This window comes from Cyprinodon variegatus, unplaced genomic scaffold, assembly GCF_000732505.1.
Source record: "Cyprinodon variegatus isolate N-32 unplaced genomic scaffold, C_variegatus-1.0 Scaffold14, whole genome shotgun sequence".
NCBI classification, from domain to species: Eukaryota; Metazoa; Chordata; class Actinopteri; order Cyprinodontiformes; family Cyprinodontidae; genus Cyprinodon; species Cyprinodon variegatus.
Window position 1 is genome coordinate 2,654,679 of NW_015150467.1, and position 15,465 is coordinate 2,670,143.

At 37.5% G+C, this 15,465-nt stretch overlaps 3 protein-coding genes across 3 annotated transcripts; 1 reads left to right on the forward strand and 2 right to left on the reverse strand.

The window, feature by feature from the left end:
- On the reverse strand, window positions 1-1,231 carry LOC107090106 (olfactory receptor 51I1-like). Its single transcript, XM_015383298.1, has one exon. It carries the CDS (start codon window positions 1,002-1,004, stop codon window positions 69-71), a length of 936 nt encoding a protein of 311 aa, XP_015238784.1. The 5' UTR covers window positions 1,005-1,231; the 3' UTR covers window positions 1-68.
- A 9,545-nt stretch (window positions 1,232-10,776) lies between these two features.
- Window positions 10,777-12,583, forward strand: LOC107090059 (diablo homolog, mitochondrial-like). The gene is made up of 6 exons (XM_015383223.1): window positions 10,777-11,105; window positions 11,207-11,306; window positions 11,405-11,530; window positions 11,652-11,762; window positions 11,863-11,959; window positions 12,081-12,583. The coding sequence occupies exons 1-6, from the start codon at window positions 10,990-10,992 to the stop codon at window positions 12,281-12,283; spliced, it is 753 nt and encodes a 250-aa protein (XP_015238709.1). The 5' UTR covers window positions 10,777-10,989; the 3' UTR covers window positions 12,284-12,583.
- A 734-nt stretch (window positions 12,584-13,317) lies between these two features.
- LOC107090048 (nociceptin receptor-like) lies at window positions 13,318-15,012 on the reverse strand. Its single transcript, XM_015383211.1, has one exon. It carries the CDS (start codon window positions 14,886-14,888, stop codon window positions 13,965-13,967), a length of 924 nt encoding a protein of 307 aa, XP_015238697.1. The 5' UTR covers window positions 14,889-15,012; the 3' UTR covers window positions 13,318-13,964.
- Between the last annotated feature and the right edge of the window lie 453 nt (window positions 15,013-15,465).

Here is a 15,465-nt window from a genome sequence, read left to right on the forward strand (position 1 = left end):
CATACTATGTTTGCACATAACTAAAATATATTATTTCTCTGACAGTTCAATTGTAATTGAAGGCAAAATCAGTATTTGAAAAGGGTGTCATTTTTATGTGCGTAGCAGTGGAACATTTTCCCAATGTGCTTCCTCAGACTCTGATCCCTGAAACCATAAATAAGTGGGCTGAGAAAGCGAGGCATCAACATGAAGCAGAAGAAATTAAAAAAGGCTACATCCTCAGCCGGCCATTTTTTGTGCAGCACGAGAGTTTCAGAAATGGGACTGGTAAAAGCCAACATGCATAGGAGCAGCTGGAAGCCATGCAGTAACACAGTGTGCATGGCTTTGCTTACTGATGCTCTGTCCTGTCTCAGTTTCCTGGTTTCCAGCAAAATCCTCACATAGGTGAAGAGGATGATAACACCAACCACTGTGAAGAAAAGCACATTCACGGCAAGCCGGTACAGTCCCTGGATCGGGGATGAGTTAATAACAGTAGCTTTGCAAAGCATGTTGGAAGACAAGATATCTAAAGCTGGATTGTGTTTCTCGATAAAAAACTCGATGATGGGGAATAAGAAGCTGATGAACCACAGAGGCAGAATAATTATCCAGATACGGTCAGAACGCCAGGAGGTCGGGCGGTGCAGGGGGTAGAAAATGGCAACGTAACGCTCCAGAGACATGGCCGCCAATATCAGGGTGGTGTTTTGAAAGGTACCGGTGGACACAAAGAGCAGAGGGACACAGAACAGGAGGGGAAACTTCACCTGACCCATCACAAAGAGGAAGAGCAGCACAGAGGACAGGATCTGAAGAGTGTCATTGATCAACATGTGTGCAAATAGGATGTAACGTGAAATGTCCAAAAACTGCCTCTGAGAGGCAAAGATCTGTAGCATGACAGCAATGCAGCACAGAAAGATGCAGAAAAATGGGATCACCACACAGACCTTTATAATCACAGAGAAGCTTTTTGGAGAAGTTGCATTGGGAGAAAGCTCAGTCAGATTCTGCATTTTGCAGCTGTGAATAGAGCATGCCTGTTCAAGAAAAACACATTTGAAATTTCAATAAAAAAAAAAAAAAAACAGTGAAAGAAACCAGAAAACAATCTATGTCTGCTCAACATTTTCATATACACTCAACTTTACTCACCTAACAATGCCCTAATCAGCCAGAGGAGTTCATTTTTTTTCTACTAATTTCTCTACTTTTCGTCATCGCTTTGGTGAGAAAGGTTTCAGGAAGAATCTCCTCCTTAAATGATATATTCTGGTCACATTCCAGAATGTAAAGCTGCACCTTGTTTCTCCAGAGACGCAGCGCCATCGTCAGCGTCAAGTCATATGATTCTCATTAACGACGGATTTCAGAGGGGAGGAAGGCAAACAACAAAGGTTCATAAAGCATTTTATAAAAGTGAAACTTTCCAGATAATAGAACTAAACAAAAAGGACCTTCTCATGTTCTCTGTTAATAGTCTCTGTTAAAATGACATGGGTGATGTTCTGAAAGGGATTTTAGCCAAAATGCATTATGCCAAAAAAGCACATATAGCCTTTAAGCTTTATAAAATTTAATTTGTCACATTTCAACCACAAGCATTAAGACGTTTTAATGTGGTTAATATGAAATATAACATTAAAGGAAAAACAAAATAATCAATTTTCTTTGCTTTTATATTTTATTGTCCACCAGGCAGCCGATACCTACTTTCAGCAGTCTCTAGGCGAGAGGGAGTTAAACCTGTACAGGTTACCAGTTCAATGTAGGGTGACACACAGGAGAGAAAAACACATCTAAATCCAACTTAGATAGACTGATCAACCTCACATCCACAGGAAGTTGGAGTACTCAGACAAAAAAAGACCCCATGCCAGGGTTTCAACCTCAGATCTTCTCCAAGGAAACAGTCCTACAGCAGCACATGAAAAATAATACATCACTTCTAAAATGAGTTTGACCCAAAGACTATTGATTAGAGTTTTGTGGAAATATAGAAAATAAAGCAAGAAGACATTTCAAAAGACTTTTTTCACGCATTTAAAATCATGAATGATCCAAAAGATAAATACATATTAAGAGAAAATCCAAGCATTACTTGATTCCCCTAAAATATACACATTACATATGAATTTATCAATTTTTCAGAAAATGGCAACAGTTTTTCCTTCAAGATTATAACATTGCTATCTTCAGCTATATGTTTAAACCTACCGATGTTATTATGGCTTGATCAAAGTCAACAGTACATGAACCTCTGATGGAGAACATCACGGAAAATGAGGCAAGCTGAAGAGGTGGCAAAGTTTCACTGACTGGACAATCAGTTATCCCTTTAGGAAGTGTTTGAGCAGCTGGGCCTCTCCCAGCAGCAAGGGGAGTCATCATATTGATTGTGATGAAATGCTGTTTCAGCTGAGTGAACACTTTTGGAACAGGGTCACAAGTTCCTGTACTGTCTTGTAAAAGGTACTCTAATAAAACTGATTATGACCTAAATGATATATTTTTTGGTTTACCATTTGCTTCCCAAAAAAGCCCCAATCTGTTAAGGCAGGAAGTCCACAAGATGATGGAAATAAAATTACCAAGTAAAACAGTGTTTTTGTCATGTTAGTGGCTCTAGAATTGTTTTAAACTAGAAAAACTCTGAGAGCGTAGAAGCAGCACACTTTCGCCCCATATTGTCACTTAAAGCTACAGCTAACACCCGCACATGATCTGGATCATAACACAATTTTAACAAATTGTTCCTCAGACCAAGATTCACTTTTGGTAAAATGTTTTGTTAAGATCAAGTTATCCTGTATACAGACAGACAGAGAAACACACAAACTCTCCTAAAAACACAGCCTCTTTGGTTGAGGTAATCAGCAGGAAAATTCCACTGCAGTAGCAAGGTTTTAATCCATAGAGTGCAGAACTAAGAGAGTTTTACACTAAATATTACATAACGATAAAGAATTACACTAAAGTATTAAAATTTTGCAAATAAACATGAACATAGTGTCAGGGTTTGGTTGAGATTAGAGGACCCAAATGCAGAGGCAGAGGTGATTTCTTGCAGTTTTAATAAGTGAACACAGGTAACAGAGGTAGGAATCCAAAAAAAAAAAAAAAAATCCAACATGAAAAAATGTAAAATAAAACCAGAACAATGGAGAAACCAGTGGAAAACAATCACAAAAAGCCATGGTAAGACAAGGTAGGACAGAGTAAAACTTTCCCTTCACACCTCAATCAAATAATTGAATTAACTGGACGGCTGTATAGCTGGGTGTGTTAAACTAGAGACTAATCGAAACCTTGCAGAAACCTTGCAGCCTCCCAGCCCTGCCTTAGTGGGTAATATAGACACTTGAACCTGTCATGGAAAACTGCAGTGGAATAGGTGCATTTAGCACAGGCATGGGGGGGGAAAACGTAATATTCTTTATGTACTTATTAAAAATCATAATATAGCAAATGAAAGAAGAAAGTTTTTTCATTAGCTTAAAAGCAGACTTAATTTTTATTAAGGCCACAATTTAATTATTACATTTTTGTTTTTCTTGTTCTGATATATATTCTAGTTTTCAATGGGCTTTTAGCAGTCAATCATACGTTTGAAGAGAAAAAGGGCCTAAAAATATCAGTTTGTGTGTACTTCTTGTATACATTTTGTTTCCTTTAGGGATTTAAATTAAGGAAAAAAAATACTGTTGAATGATACTCTAATTTCTTGAATTAAATTAGCTATTTAGGATAGGGATCCAACAACATATAACAAATATGAGTAAATATGTTTAGAAAATCAAAAATACAGGAAACAAATGACAGATTTTAACCTGCTTTCCATTTCCTCGCTCATCAAGAGGGATTTCAGTGTTCAGTTCGCTGCTGACAAAAGTTCCCATTTCGCGAACAGATGATGGCCTCCAAAGCTTTTCATTGAATTATCTCCTTACAGAGATTTTTTTGGACTACGTAATCTTTTGACTTTGTTCAGCTATTGTTTCAAGATTAACACTGTAAAAACCTGAAGAGTAAAGCAGCTATGGATGTGGAATTTGGGTCATTTTGCAGGTCAAATTATCGTGTTTCTACTTCAGTTTTGCTGCACTGAGTGGAGCCCCAAAAGAGATGAAGAGCACAGAAATCTGTCTAGTTGGAGTTTTGAAAATAATTGAAAATTTCTAGACTTTAATAGCATTAAATTAATCTACAACTTTGTTGATTGGGATAATTTTAGTCTGCATAAAAAACAACAGAATCCTACAAATGTTTCTAAAAATCATGAATGATCAAAATACAGTAGAGTAATACTTATAGTTAGCAATTTAGACATTTTTTATTGATAATAATCAGAGCTTTGTAGTTCTGCTGGCATTAAGAACAATTTCCAAACAACCTATTTTTTTAGGTGTTTTAACTATCAGTTGTTCATTTCCATTGTGCTATGCCACTTTGCTTCATTTTTTTCATACTACCAAGGTGTTATCAGTATCTGGTCTGTCCAGTTGATGAGCAGCAGGAACTGGATCACACTGCTCTATTTTTCTGAGGTCTGTGTAAACACCAAAGCACTGCCTAGTGCCTTGTTGGTGCTGGTTATGTTCAGCTCTTCAAGGCATATTTAGGATGTGTGGAGCAGTGTAGTTACAATACTGCATTGTTGACATTTTTGTGAGGGAAGGTCGGTTTTGTAGGTTTGTAGGTTTGGATTTTTTTTTAGTTTTATGGATAGTTCTGTGATTCAAAATAAATTTCATATAGGCAAAAACAACATTATTATCATAAATCAATATCCGAATCAGAATATGAAATACTAATTAGTGTCTTACAGATACAGTGACAAAAATAAGAACTTGAACACCTTGCTCTTTTGCAAATTCTCACATTTAGAAATAATGGAGGGGTCTGAAATTGTCATCATAGGGGCATGTCCACTGTGAGAGACATAATGTTAAAAAAGAAAATCCAGAAATCACAGTATATAATTCTTTTTACTTATTTGTATGATACAGCTGCAAATAAGTATTTGAACACCTGAGAAAATCAATGTTAATATTTGGTACCCTTTGTTTGCAATTATAGAGGTAAAATGTTTCATGTAGTTTTTCACCAGGTTTGCACACACCAGGTTTGCAGGAGGAATTTTGGCCCACTCCTCCACACAGATCGTCTCTAGATTAGTCAGGTTTCTGAAAAACATGGAGTTTGAGCTCCCACCAAAGATTCTCTATAGGGTTTTAATGTGTAGATTTAGGTCTGGAGACTGGTTGATATTCTTCTTACCGAGCCCCTCCTTGGTTATCCTGGCTGTGTGCTTCCTGTCATTTTCATGTTGGAAGACCCAGCCTCCACCCATCTTCAATGCTCTAACGGAGGGAAGGGAGTTATTCCCCAAAATCTCACAACGCATGGCCCCGGTCATCTTCTCCAGTGCAGTAATCCTGTCCCATGTGCAGAAAAACATCCCCAAAGCATGAAGCTACCACCCCCATGCTTCCCAGTAGGGAAGGTGTTCTTGGTATAGTACTCATCATTATTCCTCCATGAAACAATTTTGAAATATTGCTGTGTAAACAGGGCTTTGGAAGACTGGTCAAAATTCCCCATAAAGATGCTTGTAAACCTGGATAGGCAAATTTAGATTGATGCTTTTTTAAAGTTTCTTTAGAATCATGGTTGTCAATATGCAGCTTCCTTCTCTGGGTTTTCCCCCCTTCGGCACTTTTTGTTATCGCTACTTGTTTCCTTTTTTCAGCCTGTGTTTCAGTTATCAGTTTTCTCCCAACATTGTTTCATGAGAAAATGCTAAGATGGAGTTTAGACTGATGGAGGAGACTCTAAGGTGTGATTTGTTGTTTTTCTATACTCTTGCTTTTGCAATAAAGTATTCATTTTTATAGAATAAAAACTTGAAAAATATAATTGGATCTTACATAATATAAAAATTCTAAATGTTGCCTCTTTTTTCTCTAATGCTGTCAGAGCTTCAAGCATCAAATAACCTTCCATGGATCTCTCTGAGAGCTGTCGTCTGAATAAACTTTATTTTAACATAACACATCTAATCTTATATGTTCCATAAAGGCTGTGATCGGGACATTAGGTCCTAATCTTATACCAGGGCATCTCCAGATTAAAGGGGAAAAGGTAAAAACATTTTGAAAAACATAGGTCTGACAAAAACAGGTGGTACATTTTATGCCCTGGTTTATCTATTTTGACAATTTTCCAGTGTCACCAACTTTCACAACAATACTGAGGTCAGAGATCGCTGCTCAGGGTTCCAGGTTTGAAAACAGATGATTCAATCAGCAAAGAAAGGTCCAAACTATAGAATGTAAAACCAGTTTTTGTATACACCACAGTTTAAGAGTGGATTTTAATTGAGATTAGGCCAATTATTAACAAGAATGTCTGCATCAATTGTTGCAACCGTAAGTTTAATCTGTTCGGCAAACAAGCAGAGTGTGTAGAGAGCAGCTTGCTGGGTTTCGTCAGCTCTTTACGTAAATTCTGCGTCAGTAAAAAGGTTGGACAAGGGTTGAGCTGAACTCTTTCCAAAGCAAACTCTCTAGCTGACCTATTTTTTGGCCATAAGCCAGAGTTATTCCTTCTCAAAGCAAAATGGTTCCTGGTTAAATATTAAATGACCCAGAAAAAAAGGTAAACAAATCCTGATATTTTCAAGTTGATATAGAAAAAAGTGAAATTTACATGGTTCAGCAACACCTTTGCAGAACGCAGGATGGACATGCATACTAATAGGGTCTAAAAATTTAATAAAGGTGATCCATTCTCATTCCAGTTTAATTTAAGATCCAGACTTGGCTGAGCAAGGTGGGGAATCTGCAAAGACTTTTTTTATCCACATTGCAGCTAGTCACTCCTGATCAAACTGGTTTCTTAATTTGAATTATAAAATAGCTCCCTGAATTATGCACTTTCTAGCACACTTACAGCTTGGTTAACGGAATGCATATATGAATGGATGGTCATGGATGGACGTAAGCCCTAAATAGCACTATTGGTTGCCCCATAGTTACAATGCAATAAGTCATACTTTAAAAATGTCTTAACCAGAATTGTGAGAACCATATTTGCCTGAAAATTTTCATCGATACCTGAGTCCTCAGCATTAATCAGCTTGCTGAGGTCGAAATGGGGCATTAGCTGTGAGCTCCATACCTAACCGATTTGCAACTGAACCTAAGCCTGTTAGGCAGCCTATTGTGGTTCTGTTTTGGCCTTCTATATACAAGGCCTGTGTGGATTATCTCAAATATGCGTATGAAATAGAACAGGGGAAGGCAATGTCCTTCCTCGAGGGTCACTGTCCTGCAGCTTTTGCATGCATCCGTGCTCCAACATGCCTGAAACAGAGGGCCACATTACCTCCTTAGGATTTCAAGAAGTTAGCAGAGGCCTGGCCATCAATCATTCATCTTTTTCAGGTGTGCTGAACATGGGATACATGCAAAAGTTACAGCAAAGTGGCACTCAACGACCAATGTTTCCTACCTGTGAACTAGAACATAGCTTCAAGCAAAACCCACAGTATCCCATAGGCCCACACAGATGTCCTTGCAGGACAGATAACTATACCTGTACAATTTCCCATGACCGTACACTTTGCTTTTACACAAAGCATTGTATGAGTGTTATAGGAAACATTTTTGCTTGAACATTATCCAAGTTTTTACCAAAGTATCTTTAAAATAGCCTTTTTATTTGACTCTTTATGACTAAAACGTTCCCATGCATCTGTAAGCCTTTGGTCTATTTTACAATTTTTACGTAGGATTAGAAGTTCACGCGCTGATCAGTGGATGCGAGCCTGTCATGGTAAATGGGTCTGACCTAGTAAATGATCAAATTTATTACCTCAGTAAGGAGCATATGTTTTTAGTAGAGGTTGTGTGTGTGTGTGTGTGTGTGTGTGTGTGTGTGTGTGTGTGTGTGTGTGTGTGTGTGTGTGTGTTTGTTTTTGTTATGTACAGGATGACTTGAAAATGAACTGATTTTGGTAAAATTTTTACTAAAGGTGCAGCTCAGTCCATGTCAGGATATGTGGAGGTTTGTATGACCCAAATGCAGAGACCAAGGCAGAGATAGTTGATAGTTTCTTGCATATTTAATGATGAGGTAGGTTGCAAAAGAAGCATAAATCCAGAAATAACATACAGAGAACTCGGTAACTAAAACTAGGAGACATGTGGTAGAAACATGTCCTGTAGGAATTAATAGAATCCAGCAATGAAACAAAAAAACCAAACACCAGAGTCCAAACAAAACAACCCACGCAGGGTGGAAGGAAGGTGATCAAGGAATGGCGGCAAGGACCAAACAACCAAAAACAAAACAAAAAAAAATCACAACTAAAACAACCCAACAAAGGTGGCCGGCTACAAAGCGGAGTCTCTAGGGGGCGAAGCAGAGTCTCTAGGAGGTGATGACCAAGCAAAGTCTCTGGAGGCCGGCGATGCCTCCACATGGAGGAGACAGGGGCAATGGCAATTTTGCAGCAGGTGAAGCAGCAGCAGAAACACCTGAGACCGAGGTGACAGAAGGAGGAACAGAAAGATAGGCCAATTGTGGTCTGAACGGTGGAGATTTGTTGAAGAGTTGGGCGAAGGCAGGTTGAAGGTTCCATTCCAACTCTCCTCATATAGTCCAGTTATTTATAGGGTATGAAGGAGTGTGGAGTTTTGAAGAAAAATATCCTTCATTTGGGCAACTGCCCTGATCCTCCTCCAGGGCGGGCTGAGGAAAAAAGAGGTTTATTTTGTTATCTTCCAGGCTGTGCTTTGCTGGGTCCATGGTGGCTGGATTAGACTGTCAGGATGTGTGGAGGTTCATAAAGGACTCAAACGCAGAGATGGAAGGTAGCAATGGTTTTTTGCAGATTTAATGATAAAGTAGGTTGCAGTAAAAAAAACAGGCAGAAAACTAAAGAACCAAAACAAAGAGATACTCAGGAGAAACATACAAGAGGAATTAAGATAATCTAGAAATGAGGAACTGCAGAAGATGAGTATATATGGGAAACAAAACAATGAATGGAGTAGTTAGCTAATTGGGAGCAGGTTTGGAAAGGAGCAGCTAGATGGGAGCTAAGGGGAAAAGAGGGGGGAAGAGTAAAATTCAAATAATATTAACAGCAAACACAGAAATAACAAAATAAATCAAAGCATAACTGAAACCCCAAATGGGATTCTTTGAATTTTTTTTGCAGAACAAGTAGCTTCGCCCTAAAACCAGAGAGTGGCAGCAGTGACTATTGACAGCTTCGGCATTATACTGAATTATTAGACTGAAGACAAAAACACAGGAAAAGTGAGCCAAGGGTTGATCTGCTGATCAAACAAGAAAGCAGAGTGAATGAAAAAGGTTGAGAGCAGAACAGACACCAGAGGCTGCAGACACACGTAGTGCCTTATTTATAAACTTTGAATGAATTTTAAGGAAATTGTTACCAAAGGTGCACCAAATGCCAAGGAATAATTCATTGAAATATGTAATCATCCAGATCATGTGCGAGTTTCATCTATAGGTGTAACTCACAATATGGGGCAAAATTTGCTGCTAGGCAGAGTTCTGCGCTCTCTGAGTGCTATTTTAGTTTTTAAGATAGATTTTGTGGATACTCAGTAGCATCCAGCTTAACTCAGATACCAATGTCAATTTCATGTACCGGTAAGCTGAAAAAAAATAATAAATAAATAAACTTCTCAAGTACCAGTGCGGGCTGCAAGAATGAGCAGAAGAGAGCTGCAGACTCTGTAAGGCCTTTCTTAAAACAAATAAAAAATAACATAGATATCAAGCAGTACAATATGGAAATGTTCAGACCTACTCATAATATTTTGTTGCATTGTACTGAAGTGGAGAAGTTACCTGATTAGACTTATTTAAAGAAGAGAAATACGTCACCAGCATTTTGCATGAACTGCAGAAGAATTGGGATTGAGGTTGGTTCTCAAACTATTTCAGATTAATTCCCATCTTCTGTTGTAACAATTGATATTTGCATTCATTAGCAGGAAGGTATATTACCTTACAGAATATCAATTGTTTTACCCAGTTATTATAACATCAGAGCTATTTACCATACAGTAAGATAACAAGTGTTTCCAGCAGCAAGCCAGAGATGTTTTCATTTTGCATGTTTTAAACATAGAATAATGTCACTGTGGGAAGACATGGGCAACCTATAGTCCTATTTGGATGCAAATAACAGAACGTTCTTTAGCTGGCACGACAGGAGCAGACTGAGGACATTTTTGCCCCAAAATAAGCAATAAAAAGTGAAACAGGTTCTGGAACTGCATCATTCCTGAAAATAAAAAAAAAAGATAAGCACTCAGCTTTTTTTACTGTTTATATACCACAGATTTAATAAAATCAGTGGAGCTTCACTAAAATCTGAACAACATGAACAGGACATATTTGACTGAACATCAAACTTAACATAGAGTGTCTTTCAGAGAATAAGAAATTAAAATGATAATAAATGCATGATCAAATCATCTTAAATTTTGATGTAAATGTTTTTTTTCCAGTAAACGCAAACATCAACATTTAAACTGTTTAGTACCTGCAGGCACACACAGAATAAGGTACAAAGGATAGACTTGGCTTGTTCAAACTGTCACCATCAACCTCACTATCTCACACGTACCAGCAGGACTTTAGATAATACGTCATTTGCCTGCAGCGTCAACAGATCAATATACCTTTTGCGTAACATACAGTGGCTCAGGCCTTATAAATACCCTCAGAACACAACCGTCAGTATTCATTCAACAGACTCTTTACTTTGTGGTAAAGCATCCAGAATCCAAACTTTTGGCTTAAAACTGGACTCTTTTCTTCATTCTACAAAGACAGATCTTCAGTAAGTTTGCAGGAATCTGGATTTATTGAAAACAGAAATTCTGCAGTTATAGCTAAAAAAAAAATCTAAAAAATAACCAGCAAGAGCAGCTAAACTAAATATTTGCAAAAATGCAAGCCATTCGTCAGTGTTCTGCATGTGCAAGACATGCTGTAGGAGGACTTGTACGAAATCAAGATGTATCCCTGTTGCAAAGAAGAAGTGCATCCAGCATCCGCTACCTCAGGTACGTTGTTTTAAAAGAGGCTGTAAGCAGTAGTTACTGCTTAGTTATTGTTAATGCCTGTTAATCTCTAAATAATTATTTTCTTTCTTTTATTTCTACAGCACTTGTGAGAACAGGAGGTCTGGAGTCCAGAAACCCGGAGAACTGACAAACCCAACACACATCAGCCTGGCCTCTTTAAGTGTTGGCCACGGACTTTGGGTAAGTCAAAGACTCAATTCAAAGACTGTAACAATTAAAAAGTTGTTTGCCTCACATAAAGAAACTTGTTAAAACTGATTTTCCTTTCCTCATTGCAGCAGGTGGAAGATCTTTCCCATAACTCACTGATCAGGAGGGCCGCCTCAGTGCTGACCGACAGCTCGAGTACCTTCCTCTCTCAGGCCACCTTGGCTCTCACGGAAGCGCTAACAGACTACTCAAAGGTAGATGTTCATTTTAAATTGAAAAAAAAACTCATTACAAAATTGTTGGGTTTGATTTTTAAAGAGATAAGAAATTATAGAAAAAATACTAAACCCGCTCCTTTGTTGTTTTCTTCACAAGGCTGTGCACTCACGGATCACTTTTCAAAAACGATACCTTGCATCACTGGGCAAGATGAGTCCATCGGAGGAGGAATCCCTCCGGCGGGCAATCAGTGGCTGGCGTGCAGAGGTAAGATTGAAAAAAGTTGTTCGGTTTTTTCATTAGATTTTTCTCTCTTAAAAAAGAGAGCATATTTCATGCTGATTATATTTTGCATGTGTCCTAACAGGCTGCTGAGAGACTCAATGAATGCAAACATTATGACTCAACCTGGATCAATGCTGTTAATATCTCAAAAATGGCAGCTGAGGCAGCATACTCATCAGGTGTGCAAAATTAGAGCATTGTACTAAAACTGACTTGATTTGAATATATATACGTATAAAAAGCTTTATACACATGCGCAGTTCAGAAAGTAATATTTGTGCTTGATCACTGTATTTACAGGAGCTCATCAGGCATCCATCCTGGTCCAAACAAATATTCAGGTGGCACAGTCCCAGGTGGAGGAGGCACGAAAACTGTCAGCAGAGGCCGACAAGAAGCTTGCTGAGACTAAAGTGGAGGAGATCCAGAGAATGGCTGAATACAATGCTTTTCTGGACGGCAACGAGCATGAGGTTCATGAGGCTTATCTACGGGAAGACTGAGCCAAGCAGAATAGAAAACCTTGTCAAAGTGCAATTGATTTCCTTTGGAAATTTTGATATACCTACAGTGTTTGTTTCCTCTCCCCTTTAACTACTCTCTGGAGTCTGTAGCATTGTATATATTGAGCATATTTATATTAACGTGAAAACCGTCTAATTTTAAAGGGAAATAACTGAATAGCACTTTTTAGAGCATTAACCACTGTATAACTTTTTAAGTCTATTTATTTGATTTGTGAATGTTCCACAATTAATGAAATTGAGAAAAAAGGCTCTTGACTGTGAGTCGTATGAGAAAAAACGATGTTGATGCTTTACTTTAACATGTGTGTTTTCTAATTATCACGTTTATCAGTTTTGCTATGTCTTAAAAAAAAAGAACAAATAAAAAAGTTAAAAAAACAATAATCTGCTCGTTTTCTTTTTTGTAATATGTCTAGCTTTATCATATTACCATGAAACAATGATATTTTCATATTTTTTTGGAAAAAGCAAAAGACGAGACATGACAGTGACTTACAAGCAAAAAGGAATTATTTATTATTTATTTATTGATGAAATATTTTATGTTCCAACATAAAATATTTCATTTTTGCATGTTTATCAAATCACAGCAGTTGCACTTGAATTAAACTGAAATATACAGGAAATTATTGTCAGGACTTTAATCTAGAAGCAAGTTTAGTTTGGGTCATATTACCAGTTTATACCAAGGTATTTTTGAAAAACTACAGTTGTCACACAGCTCCGAATACTCAAAATATTAACCTTAAACAATATGCCTGAAAGTACCACAATGATGGCTACAATATCCCTATGTTTACAGACAAGTACAATTTGAAATATTTCAAAGTTTATAAACTCCATGACAGCCACTGAAACTAAACAAATTATCTCTCTTATCAAGGGGATGTCAATTTAAAACTGCAGAAGCATACCTATGATTTACTTGCACAAGGAATGCTTTTTAATTTCTATTTCTTATCTAAAAAAAAAAACATTATTCAATGATTTTTTTATTAAATACCCTATTTTATCACAATAACAATGGGAAACTATGATTAAACTGTTTCTTGTTCCTAAAAGATATATTATGAGATGCTCACATTATCATTTCAGGTCAAGGTATATAAAATCATAACATTATAATCATTACAGTTACAGTTAATCAATGCATTGTGGACATATTTATTTATTTACACTCAATGAAAAACCACACTTGAATAAATGTAGCTGGCTCTACTATAACCTATTATTCAAGATTGTACGGAAAGAGAATTAGACTTTTTTATATCCATAAAAAATCCTTAGCTGGTTGGACAGAATAATGTTCACATAGGAATAAAATATTGTTCAAAAAAGTTATTTCATTCTGAGCATTTGATGCTTGGACGGTCCACAGTTAGTAAACTGTAAATTGACATATTTTTTTTCCTTTATACACGAACATCAACAATCACACCTATTTATACAGTAAAAGCTGCATATCTCAGCTACATTAAAAAGGGGCCCAAGAACTGCTGTACAATTGCAGACACAACCTTCTGTGTGGGGGCTAGTGTTTATCTCCAGCAGTCTATAGTTGAAAGGCAGATGCACACTAGACAATACTAACAATACTAATGATAATAACAACAACAATAACAATAATAATAACATTTTACAGGATTTTTAAGACAACTTAGACTGTGTATCTTTTACAGTAGCCGAGGCAAACATCGTTTTTGAGTGCGAGAAAAAACTTTTCATCCCTGAGTCCATAAATAAGAGGACTTAAGCATCTTGGAGCAAGATTAAACATCATGTAATTGAAGAACCTGATGTCCACAAATAAATTAACATCAACATTAAGTGCAGCAGCTTCAGAAAAGGGGGTCCACAGTTGGATGAGACAGAGCAGCAGCTGGAAGGCGTGAAGAAGCACTGTTCTGAGTCCTCTCTTTGTCGACTGTTTATTCTCAGCTGATGCAGCTTTGGCCACCCTCACTATTTGAATGTAGCAGAAAATGATGATGATACACATGATCAAAAAGTAAAACTGACTTACAGCAGACCTGAAATGACGTTGCCAAGGTTGCAAAAGGAAAACCTCCACTGAACATAAAGCCTTTTGTTTGTAGAGGCCCAAAGAGGCTGTTCCAAAGAACATAGTGAGAATCAAGATGCAAGGAACAGAGCTGACTCCATGAATGATGAGGATGCAATGCATTGATCGCCGTGTGGAGCACAGCTCCCCATGGCGCAGGGGTAGGCAAATGGCAACATAACGCTCAAGGGTCATTGCTGTCAGAGTCACAGGTGTAGCCATAACATAGAGGACAGTGACAACAGAAATAATGGTACACAACCAGACCTGTATCGTGAACTCAAGAGAGTTTACGATGAGCAAAACATCAGATAGGAGTAACACAAAACTGTCTGAAAGCAGCATAACAGCAAATAATATATACCGAGCACTTGTGTGGAAACACTCTTTTTTGAAAAAGGTCACAATAAGCAGCATATTGATGCACAGAAAAATAATCACGAACATTTGCAGTAACATAGCCCGGAAATTGATCAATTCCTGGAAAATGTTAACAACCCCAGAGCTGTTATTTGACATTTTTGTTTTCAAGCAAAGAAAAACATTGAATTATGCAACCTCCCACAGACTGCATTCTGTTTAAATTTTACTACAAACACTGAATTCTATCAATAAAATGTTTAGGGAGTGCCCACCCAAAGAGCTCAGATGTAATAATAAATACAGCAATTTAAAGCTATAAATTCTATGAGTCACATGCTTTTAACAGCCTGCTCAGAAAAATCTCCTTGCACGAGGGCTTTAAGTATTGGGTCTAAGAGGATCATCAAATGCAAATGAGCTATCAGGTGTCGTCATTGCTTCTGTTTGTGCACCTCACTGGTTCACCATAGGGAACAGAAAAATTAGCTCAGGATGTTTCTTTTAAATTAGCTTAATGGAATTTCTTACAAATAGTTAGAAAAAAGATTTAAAGATTTTTTTGTACAACTTTTGTACAGAGTCACTGAAGTTTGCTGCATTGAAAGACCTGCGCACACAAGCTATTTGAAAATGAGCAAGTGATTAACAACATTAGTTAGGGTGACCAAACGTCCGTATTTCCCAGGACATGTCCGTATTTCACGTCCTGTCCCGGGCGTCCCGGGTTTTTTTT